The 12,284-nt window shown below is 40.5% G+C and overlaps 1 protein-coding gene across 4 annotated transcripts in view; it reads right to left on the reverse strand.

Moving 5' to 3' along the window:
* EXOC4 (exocyst complex component 4) overlaps positions 1–12,284 on the reverse strand; it is a 761,449-nt gene that overhangs the window by 694,442 nt on the left and 54,723 nt on the right. For all 4 annotated transcript variants that reach the window (XM_058728677.1, XM_058728676.1, XM_058728678.1 and 1 more), the window contains 2 exons: positions 12,035–12,219; positions 859–968 (listed from right to left, as the gene is read on the reverse strand). In XM_058728677.1, the coding sequence (XP_058584660.1) occupies positions 859–968; positions 12,035–12,219 (295 nt within the window). The remainder of the gene's footprint in view (positions 1–858; positions 969–12,034; positions 12,220–12,284) is intronic.

Below are 12,284 nucleotides of genomic sequence, written 5' to 3' on the forward strand. Positions count from 1 at the left end.
CCAACATTACTCATTCCTTAAAACGTATTGAGGACTTTAGCTGTGACAAGAAGGCACCTGTGGGACATCTCTCAAAAACACCCCATCTTCTTCGCCTCGATCCAGAAATGCAATAGTTGAACAGCTCTTTGCAGAGACCCAGAGGCAATCTGAGCCAAGCTAAGCTGAACCCTCCAACGGAGCAGGTCTGAGCCATCCCAGAAGAATTCCCCTAAATCTGCATTAAATTCAAAGAACTTTAAATATAGGCTAAAATGGCTCTCCTCTGTCTTACTCAACAGAATAGTAGGTAGCCCAAGAAGAAACATGGTTAGTTTGCAGCTATGACCTCAAAGTGCATTATATGTATGAGTGTGTGTGCACACCCACATGCAAGCACATATGGAAGCGGAGAGGCCACTGGAAGGTACAAGGAATCAGTATAGAGGACACACAGGATATAGATCACACACTCAGAAGCTCTCAAGAACCAGACAGGCAATGTAACAGGTGCAGCAGCTGGGTAAAAGCTAACAGAAACAATAGAGGTTATAAAAAAGAAGAAAAAAAAAAAAGACAATGCATCAAAAAGCATTCAAATTCAACTTCAGAAAAACAAACCGTGCTCATCAAATAAAGCATAACTACATCTGGATTCAGGAGTCAGGCCAGATTCAGCTGCCAGTTTTCAAAGCTGATAACGCAACAGGCCCAACCAATCATTTCCTTATTCCCTCTGAGGTGGCAAAAGAGCTCATCAGAGGCTCCAAGGCACTCGCCCCAGGACCTCCCACCCCTGACTCCCCAGACTTCCCCAGGTCTTTGCCTTACTGTAGTATTATGAAAAGAGGCTAAGTGGCTAAAGAATTAAAAGCTTACCACTTGAGCTTCCAGGAGTAGAAAACTGAGAGGCATCGAGGAATTTTCGAGGAGTAGGAAGGTTGGTAACATCAATCAGAGGAACGGGAGAAGCATCTTTTATAAGGGAGCTAAAAGGGAAGGGTAGAGTAGTTAGTTTCCACCTTCTCCAAAACCAACTACGTGCCCATCTCTTAGCCCTTTCTTTCTGTCATGAGCCCTCTATCTCCACTGTGACTTCAAAGGTCTCCCAAGAGTATTTCCAGTGGTGATTGCTATAGAAAGGGGGTTAAAGATATATTCTAAGGGTTCTAAGTATTCAATTTTTTATTGTCTTACTTCACTGCTAGGTTTAAAAACATTAGTGTAAATATATTCCGGATCATCTGGATGACTACCTTACAACCAAGTTATGCCATGCAATATCAGCACCCTTTGTTGTTTCTGTGTTAAAATTAATTTATCAGCAAAGGAAGATCAAATGTCACCATTTCATGATAACTGAACAAAGGTTTAAGTAGTTAAGCTTTGTTGAACCTGTGTTTTCCAGCTGGAGTTTTTGATATATTCTGGGAGTTCACTACATTCAGCTTTCTTTAAAAGAGGTTCATAAATTTCATCAAATTGAGAATCACGACAATAAAAGATGATTTAAGGAACTCAAACAGCTTAATTCAGTATCTGATTACCCATTTCACCTTTTCCAAAAAGGCCTAGCACCTCATCTTAATGATTAACTTTAAGCATCTCCAAAATAAACACATTAATTTTAAATGACACAAAGACTATAAAAAACAATTAAATTTTCAAGTTAATTCCCACTTATAGCCATCTGTTAAGTGAGAGAAGTAGGCAATTTCAAGGCAAGTAACACCTGTGTTCTACTCTCAAGAAACTGAACCATCTATGGTGCACCTGGATGGCTCATTCAGAAGAGCACGCAACTCTTGATCTCAGAGTCGTAAGTTCAAGTCCCACACTGGGTGTGCAGATCATTAAAGAAATAATAATAAACTTAAAAAAGGAAGGGAGGAAGGGAGGGAGGGAGGGAGGAATAAACTGAATTATCTAACATTCTGCATCTACAACAGGAAAGCTTCTCCAAGTTCCAAGGGTAGACAGGTCAAAGCCACAATTCTCACCTCTCTCCAGTCCCATAAACAACATCAGCAGTAGCAGTGGCAATCTGGCTAACCATGGAAGTGACCCTCACAGTGGTTGTAAACAGAGGGCAGGCAGAGCCAGGGCGTGGGGACAAGACCACACCTTAAGGGAAGCTGTCTCCAAATGGGACAGGAAGTCGCATGCTTTTTTAACATCTGCACCCCCCCAACCCACAGTGACATATCCCTATCTCCCTCTCATCACTCCTTTTGGGTCCTAAGTACTAGGTATTTTTGTATGTGTGTATTTTTAATCTAATAAATGTATGCATGTTCTTTCAGAAAACTCTGAAAAACAAACTTCACATTAAAGGGCAAAATCATCATTTCAGGTATTATTTTTAATACCTGCGGTATTAACATGTGAGCTGTTGTCCCAGGCCTGTGGATAAGTGACAGTTACCAAGTCCTCCCTTCTCACTGACTACAGGGGAAGAAGGAACCATTGACTCAAACAAGTCTTCCGCATCTAAGTGCTGGGCACAGGGTTCAGTGCCAAGGATGCAAGTACGAACACCATACGAGCGAAACCAAACTTAGCCCATTTCCAGCTGCTGGAACTGCTTGCACACTAACGTCAAACCTCAAATGTAAGATATAAAAGTAACAAAGATAACATTTACCTGGAATTAAATGGACATGGTTCCTATAAACCTTTTCCTCCAATATAAAGCTATTAATCTCCTGTTTACCTCAACTATCCTAAGAAACAGAGCCTTCAAACCTAGTGACTGGTCACAGTAATTTGTCTGTTTATAAAATCAACTAGAGCATAGATTTACCCAGTCATCTTTTACATACCAACTACTGCTCTCGTCTCAGTTTCTCCCTCAATTACCTCACCTCATCCTCTTGCCCGGATTTACTCACAATTGCAAACCTAGCTCCATACGCCTCCCTGCCCTGGATACAGGAGGATAATCACCGATGTTTACAGTGCTGCTACCCGGTATTAAGAAAAAGTCCATTCCAATTCTAAATGATGGGAAAAGTATATAATACATTTCATAAATATTTCCATAACAAAAATGGACAAGTTATTTTTAGAGCATTGATAAATGAAGGTATCAACTAACAGGAAAGTTCAGGTGTATACCTGGGATACATGAGGCGGTAAAGTTAGTACCTACTTGTGTGCAGTGATATGTGTCTATATGTGAGTATAATACACCCTTCTACAGACACAGATGGGCACGAGCTTCACTCCAGACTAAAACCTACAATTATTTTCTCAATTTTAACCCAAAAATATGTTCTCAGTTAAAAACAGGGTAATAAGTGGCATGCCATTTTAACTCTGGAAAACATAACCTCCTGACTTTATTATGAGAGCCAACAGGACTCTCAAACTCCATCAATACATTTTTAGAAAGTCAATGGACTGCAAAACTATTTTCATAGACTCGTCTCTCTAAGATTTTCCCCTGGGCTTCAATTTTCTCCTTTGTGAACACTAACCCAAAGGCAAGTAACTCTGGAAATGACTTTTGGTTTTTCTCTTGTTCCTTTACGAAAGGACTTAGTCTCAAGAGTTCAAGAGAAGCGAGTACACCCACTCGTTCAGTAACTAGAGACATGAAGCACCACAGAAAGGGAGATTATTATAGAACACGGCCTCTGTTTCCATTTCAGAAGAAATAAAGTTAAGCAAGTATTAGAACCTCCGAAGAGTTTGGAATATCTCTAAGGAAGTATTTTTGAAAACAAAAAATAAAATCAAGATTAGATTGTTCTTATCAATTTCATCATTCATATGAATGCTCTGAACTGCTTTATGTTGAAAGAAACATCAGAAGCTATTTTTCTTTTTATACATATAGGATTACAAATTTTTTTATGTTTACCTTTCAGACAGAGAGACAGAGACAGAGAGAGACAGACAGACAGACAGACAGACAGACAGACAGACAGCGGGTGTGGGGCACTGAGAGGGAGACACAGAATCCGAAGCAGGCTCTGTCAGCACAGAGGCCGACGTGGAGCTCGAAGTCACCAACTGTGAGATCATGACCTGAGCCGAAGTCGGACGCTCAACAGACTGAGTCACCCAGGCGTCCCCTACAAATTTTTATTTTAAATATATTTAGAATCACTCATGGCTGAGCTGTCAAAGACAGCTGACATACACAAAATCCTTTCCGGCATAAGACAATACCCCCACAATTACTAACTGCATGTTGTGACTGAATGGGGTTTGCCATTGACTAACCACCTGGTGGCAAACAGGAAAACTATAAAGCAAACTCTACCAAAAACATTCCCTACCAACGTAACCCTAAGGACTTTCTGGCCGCTAACCATCCATCCATCTAGTAAGGACCTATTTATATGTGCTTGACTTTAATACACCATGAAAAGTTTGGGTTTTGTGGCGTTTTTTTTTTTTTTTTAAGAAGGATTAGAAGACCCAAAAACTTATTAAACATTTGCTTTTTTATTAAAACTTCCTTCCACTCCTTCACTTAACAGTATGTCCAACTACGGCCGAATTTCACAGGGGCGGCTCCTATGGCTGATTTTAGTGTCAAACTACAACTTGACAGAGGTGAGCCGAACTTTAAGTTGTAAATCTAGTAACGACTAGGTTTGCCTCTATAACCCCAACGCCTGGCACAGTACCCGGCAAAGAGCAAGGGTTCGTAAAAGTTTGTTAAGTCAAACTGAGCTGAGAAATAGCTGTCCACGATAATATGCCCTTAGTCAGAAAATGTAACTGAATAATGAAACAGGGGAATGGCTGGCAAAGTAATTCTCTGTCGTTCTAAGATCGGCCTGAACATATGGAAAGAATAATGAATGATCCAGAGGGTATAAAAGTCAAAAACAGTAATGGTCTCAAATGATAGATCAAGAGTGAAGCCATGTAATACAAAAAAAGTGAAACTAAAATGTAGGCAGAGGGAAAAAGAAGAGAAAAAGAACTGAAAGATAAAAAAGAAAACAGACAAAAAAAGAAAAAAAATTAGCAGACAAAATAGGAAATAAATAACACAACAGGGTCCAGCACTTTCCTTATGCCCCCACAGACAAATATGGACACCAAAATCCATGGGGCTGAAATCCATGGGGCTCTCTATGAGCAAGAGAGCATCCAAGGAAACAAGGTCAAATCAAGTATTAAGCCAGGATGCAGAAAGTAAATGGATTAACTTAAAAAATAACTCTTTATTGCTCATCAGTTTATGAAGGTATTATAGGTTTTTAAAATGTATATTAAAAAATAATCTAATTATACTGTAGCACTTTCCAAAACAGTTAACAGCAAAGAGTCTATCTGTCCATCCATCCCTACCCCCCCTACATATACACACACTCATACATACAAAAACGTACACATGCTCTTTTTCAACATTATTTGGATCATCCTATATAGAATTTTAGATCCTGGTTTTTCGTTTCAGCAGCAAACATTTTACTATTTCATTAAAAGTAATCTTCAGAAGCATCATCAATAATTATATTACTACTGAAGTAATAATACATGCTCATGATGGATACACTCACAGTCCTGAGGATATGAACTAAGTCCTTATCTCCTATTTCCTATCTACCATTTCCACTTCTCATAGCTAATTCCTTTTATCAGTGTCAGTATTATCCTTCCAGGAATTTTCTTTATAGAAACATACATTTATGTCTACATATAAAGGATACATATTTAAATATATATTCTCTCAATTCTTACACAAATAGGTTCATCCTGTACACACTGTTTTTCAATTGGCTTTTTTTAGACCCAATAATGTATCTTAGAAATCTTTCCCTATCTGCACAGAGATCTTTCTCGTTTATTTAAGAATTACATGGCATGGATACGCCATAATTCATTTCACTATATGCCTCTTGATGAACATCTAAACTGTATTCTTTTGTTGTTGTCCTTACCAACAACATTCCAATGAATATCCTTTTACATATATTTTCATGATATGGTACTATTTTGTAGGATATGGGCCAAGAAAGCCTCCTCCACATACATTCTCTTAATTTTTTCTAATGCTAGTAAAGTTTTATCATGTGATTTTTAAACTGAGTTAGAATTTTTCATATATAATAACAAGTAGGCATCTAAATTTATTTTTCTTTAGCCAAATGTCTCAACACTAATTTCTAAGCAGCCATCATTCCCTCTACTTACTTGGATTATTGTTAAAAAATATTAAAGTTCCATATATCCTGCGTGTTTCTAAATTCTATTTTGATTTCCTTTCTTTTTTTTTTTTTTAAACATTTACTCATTTTTGAGAGATAGAGAGTGACTGTGGGAGGGGCAGAGAGAGAGGGAGACACAGAATCTGAAGCAGCTCCAGGCTCCAAGCTGTCAGCACACAACCCAAGGCAAGGCTTGAACCCACAGACCACGAGACCATGACCTGAGCTGAAGTCGGACGCTTACCTGACTGAGCCACGCAGGTGCCTCCCCAATCTGATTTTCTATTTGCATACCTGCACTGTTTTGATTAGTTTGATAATACATTTTAATATTAGATAAGAAAAGCCTCCCTTAATACTGCCCTTCAATTTTTTTTAAATAGTTCTTATTTACTTATCCTTCTATGTGAACTACAGATCTGACAATTTCAAAAAAACCCAACTGGGATTTAACTGGAACTGACATCTTTGAGTTAAGAATGTGGAAGTTCTCTCCATTTATTTAGATCTTTTTTCATATCCTCCAAATACCACTTTTATTATTTTTTCCATGGAGCCATGTAACTTCCTTTTATTACACCTACTAGTTGTCTATTTCTACTTCAAAAATACGTATGTGCCCAGGTGCCTGGGTGGCTCAGTTGGTTAAGAGCAGCTGACTTCGGCTCAGATCACGATCTCACAGTTCGTGAGTTCAAGCCCCTCATCGGGCTCTGTGCTGACAGCTCAGAGCCTGGAGCCTGCTTCAGATTCTGTCTCCTTCTTTCTCTCTCTGCACCTCCCCCTCTTGTGCTCTGTGTCTGTCTCTCAAAAATAAATAAACGTTAAACAAAAAATTTTTTAAAAATATGTATGTGCCTTTGGGTGATTTTTTTTGTTGTTTTCTGTGAGAGTAGACATTTGTTGTTGGGTGTGTAGGTGTTTGTTTCTGGATACCAGCAGTTAGAACAGTCTTTGTATTTGGAAAGACTCTCGACTGTCTAGGTCAATGCAAAAAAGAAAGAGGGCCCAACTTCCTACTGTACCAGCTGAAGGAGGCCAGACATGTCTCAGGCTCAACAAACTGGATGCTTCTACCCAGGACATCAAATCCTGAGGAGATAAAGACAGATGCAAGGACACTTACAGAACACTGGCACAAGAATACAAACTCCAGCAGCTGCAGGCATGGTGACAAAGACAACAACCCAACCAGCCCCTTCCCTGGGTTTGTCGACAGGGTGTGCTCAGCTGCTTCATCTCTCCTGGTCCCTCCTGGGTGTTAGAGCCTGATTGCACAGCCTTCCTTCCCTTCGGCTCTATGACCTATACCGCCTTACCACTTTCCACTTAATTCCCTTCCTTGTTTGAGTTATCAGGATTGATTTCTGCTACTTGCAATCTAGAATATTAGCTAATAAATCATCCTTGTACTAGAGAATATTTTATTTGCTTCCCCTCTAGTGATTTTCCATATAGAAGTCTGTAGGGGCGCCTGGGTGGTTCAGTCGGTTGGATGTCCGACTCTTGATTTCAGCTCAGGTCATGATCTCGCGGTTCATGGGATTGAGGCCTCTGTCGGGCTCTGTGCCGACAGCACAGAGATTGCTTCGGATTCTTTCTCTCCTCTCTCACGCGCTCTCTCTCCCAAAATAAATATACAAACATTAAAAAAAAAAAAATCTTGGGACGCCTAGGTGGCTCAGTCGGTTAAGCATCCTACTTCACCTCATGATCTCATGGTTTGTGAGTTCAAGCTTTGCATCGGGCTCTGTGCTGACAGTTCAGAGCCTGGAGCCTGCTTGGGATTCGGTCTCCCTCTCTTTCTGGCCCTCCCTTGCTAACACGGCCTCTTTTCTCTCACTCTCAAAAATAAACATTTAATGGGGCGCCTGCGTGGCTCAGTCAGCTAAGCGTCTGACTTCGGCTCAGGTCATGATCTCACAGTTTGTGAGTTCGAGCCCCGCATCGGGCTCTGTGGTGACAGCTCAGAGCCTGGAGCCTGCTTCAAATTCTATGTCTTCCTCTCTCTCTGCTCCTCCCCTGCTCACGCTCGGTCTCTCTCCTTCAAAAATAAATAAAAACATTAAAAAATAATAATAATAATAAACATTTAAAAAATTTTTAAAAATTAAAAAAAGACATCTTTAAATATACATATCTAGGTTAATAAACACAAAATTAAACATTTTCTCCAATTATTCAAATCCAAAACAACTTCTGACTTATCTTACACAAGAATTCACCACTCCTTTTTATCTCCTGACTGTCCAAATTTCCCAGTCTCTAACATAAGATAGGGATATAATTCCTGTTTATTACAGAGTATTCTTTTACCACATAGACCTTTTTCAAAAATAGCTTCAGCTTATATTTTTGATCTTATAAAAATGTATTTGTCAGTTTTTTATATGCACATTTACATATTTAATGGTGTGTGGTCCTTACAGTAGTTTCAAACCACTACAACTTTAATGTTGTCAAGTTGCTGACTGTGGTTTGTATCTTAGAGTTCATCTTTGCATACTAGTTCTTTTTGTTGTTACTTTATATCTGAGAACATCTTGCTGCTGCCCATGCTTAACAGTGTCTACTTGGCTGGGTATAGAAACCTTTGGTCCCCATTCTTCCCTATTCAACACTTTGTTAAGACTCTGTTCTGCTATCTTCTGGTATTCTGTGTTCAGCAAATCCTGGTGATCCTGATTTTTGCTCCTCTTTACCAGGCCTAGGTTCAACCGTATAAAACAGAAAACTCATTGGGGCACCTGGCTGGCTCAGTCAGTTAAGCATCCGACTTCAGCTCAGGGCATGATCTCACGGTTCATGGGTTCGAGCCCCGCGTGGGACTCTTTGCTGAAAGCTCAGTGCCTGGAGCCTGCTTCAGATTCTGTGCCTGCCTCTCTCTCTGCCCCTCCCCCACTCGCATTCTGTTGCTCTCTCAAAAATAAACAAACATTAAAAAAATAAAAAACAGAAGACTCAAAACAGCAGTGGCCTGAGCACAATAAAAAAATTTTCCTCCCTCTCATATGAAAGATGTAACCCATTCAGACTATAAAGGAGGATCCATGCTATTACAGAGTTCAGGATGTGCTTCCATCCTCAAGGTCACCTAGTATCCAAGATGGCTTGATGGCACCAATCCACGTCCTTGACAAGAAGTAAAGGAAGGCAAGGGAAGGGTAAAATAGTGAGTGTACCAGTTTGGCTGCCACCTTTAGAGAACCTTCCTAGGAGCCCTGATTCAAAAGCTTGCAAGCAGAAGTCTCCCGAACCACCTTTAGCTATGTGGGAGGATGGGAAATACAGCCTGTGAGCTGCCAGGAACAAAATAAGGGTTGTCATGAAAATTGAAGAAGGGCCAAATGGATATCAGGTGGGCAAATAACTCTCTGTCACAGGAGACAATTTTTCTTCCTAGTCCTCACAGAATTTTTTTACAATTCATAAATATCTCCTGATCATATCTAAGAACAAGATTTTTCATTCATCTTACCTTAAATCCTTGTGATTTTCAGACCAAGGTCTTTTTGGGGTTTTTTCTCCTGTTTAAGTAGGCTTCTTTATTTACATTGTAATTATTATCTGTTTCTCCCTGTATCCGTTTGCTAGGGCTGCCACGATAAGGTACCCCAGACTGGGTGGCTTAACCAACAGAAATGTATTTTCTTACAGTTCTGGAGGCAAGAAGTCAAGATCAAGATGTTGGGACTTGGTTTCTTCTGACGACTCTCTCCTTGCCCCGTAGATGGTATCTCAGCACGAGATCTTCGCAGGATCTTCCCTCTGGGTGAGTCTGGATCCAAATTTCTTCTTAAATAGACAACAGTCATACCGGAGTAGGGCCCACCCTAATGGCCTCATTTAACTTATTTACCTCTTAAAAGACCCTATCTCCAAACTAGTCACAGTCTGAGGTACTTGCAGTTAGGTCTTGAAGACCTAAATTTTAGGGGGGGGGGGGGGGGGGGGGGGACACAATTCAGCCCAAAACACTATCATGTTAGTGTTGTTCTACAGAGTAACTAAAATCACTATTCTCCAACTTTCGCATCCACTATCTTTCTTTTATCATCCTGTCTTTATCCTCTGTATGATGAGGAAACTTTTCCCTCCTTACCACTGCTTCAACTCTTCTCCCCAGTGCTTGAAACAAACATTGAATTTCCCTACTTTGTCCCATTTGTTCTTATATTTTGTTCATGTTTAGTTCATTCTTTCTGCATCTCTACCAATTCCATTCTTACAGCTCTCCACTACCCTCTCACAGAAGCTATATGCTTGCTGCATACAGCCACAGAATAAGCACATTCAACAATGGGCACATATTTTGGTGGTTGACTAATCCAGGCTAGGCAGCCCAGGTGATCTTAGCTCAGTTCCACAGAGCTCTCATCCTCCTCTGGGCCTGATGCCATCCCGGCAACAGCAAAGACACAAGAGGGCATGCTCCCTGCCGCAAGCCCATTTCGAGCCCCTCTTTGTGGCACATGCTTAACAATAAGCAAGAGCAAGACCCCACCCCACCCCCCCCCCCCAAAAAAATCACAAAAATCAAAGAACAGGAAATATACTTCTCTCACTACACTGGAGGAAGGAGTAGTAATTTTGAATAACCTCATCTATTACATCATCCTGTATCCTTTGAAAAACTCCAGCTTAAGCATCTTAAATTTTCCTGTTTTGATTTATAAACTTATTTCAAATAAATGCTCTTCTCTGAGACTTCAAGGTAATGCTTATTCTCCCTTATGTTATAGAATACTTTCACAGAACCCAGAGTATTTTTGGATTTTTTTTTAGTCCTTACATGGGAAGGAATCTATTCATACCTGCTATTTACCACCACACACTGTGGAAGGAATTGCCTTAACCCCGCCCCCACCCAACACTACTTTCCACTAAGGAACTAACATTCTACTCAGATACAATGTTGAAGTTACTTCTCAGGTACATAACCCTCAGCTCAATTTGTGTGCCTGGCAGAAGATTTTCTAGTGCCCATCTGCGGAAACGAGATAGAAACTTCTCTTTCTGTCAGGGTCTTGGACTAAATTGAAGCATCACACACAAAGTTGGCAATTTTTGTCTGAAGAGGATAGGACTTCAAAGGCTTCCTTCCCAGCATGCACTGCTTCCAGTGCTCCGCTTGTCTGTAGCTGGATGAAAAAGTACGAGCACATGTATTTCGACAGGTACAGCTCAACTGCCCTCTGAGATCTGAGAGCTATTTTCAAGGAACGCTGGAAGGACTATGACATGCACAGCTATCTGATACATGTTAATAACGTCAGTAGTCTACTGTCTTAACTGTCTTAAGACCTGGTCTTACTTCCTACCAGGTCTAAACTAACCCAGTGAATTTCTTGAGTCCACACCCAGGCCCTTAAGTACAGGACTATGCTACGATCAAGCCCAGGGATAAAAGAAAAGTGTTCTCTCTGCAGCTCCCGTGAACTATTCCAGAAAGAAGACTGTCTACAGCTGAACACGACCCCTAAGTAACAACGAATCTTATAACTTCAGTCCGTACACATATTTCTTAATTAGGCCAGCTGTGCTGTATAACTTAAGGATCTTTTTCTCTCCCTTGTGAGATGTACCAGAGTATCTCTGATCCAGTACACAGGCCCACAGTACATGTTTCTTATCCATCTTTACATAAAAGGGTCATAATAAGTGTGCAATGAAGGAATGAAGAAACTCAGGATGACAGCCTTTCAGAACATGGAGTATTTGCTATTACAAAACCATCTTATAGTTTCAGGGACAGTATGTTGAAAAGTAAGAAGCAAAACCAAGAAGCAAATCAAGTACAACAGTCTTCTGGGAAACAAATAATGGTCCTTGAACTTCTCCACTGCCACAAGACACTGTAGCGAAGAGGCTCTTTAACCAACCTCACTCTCCCTTTCTCCTTGTTACACTGCACAACTCGGCTGGTGGATTTGATGTACAGGTGCCGGTGCAGTTCATCTATGAGAACCAAGTGGAGGTTCATCTTCTTGCTGTGAAGCTCCAGCCTCAGGTCGCTCAGTCCTTCCACCTGGAGCAGGGGGCCCTCCAAAGACTCCACTGCTGACACCTGAAGAGAGAATAAAAAATGATTAAGTGGGACAACTACAAAACCTACCAATATTAGAAACACAA

Source organism: Neofelis nebulosa, chromosome 4 (assembly GCF_028018385.1).
Source record: "Neofelis nebulosa isolate mNeoNeb1 chromosome 4, mNeoNeb1.pri, whole genome shotgun sequence".
Classification (NCBI taxonomy): domain Eukaryota; kingdom Metazoa; phylum Chordata; class Mammalia; order Carnivora; family Felidae; genus Neofelis; species Neofelis nebulosa.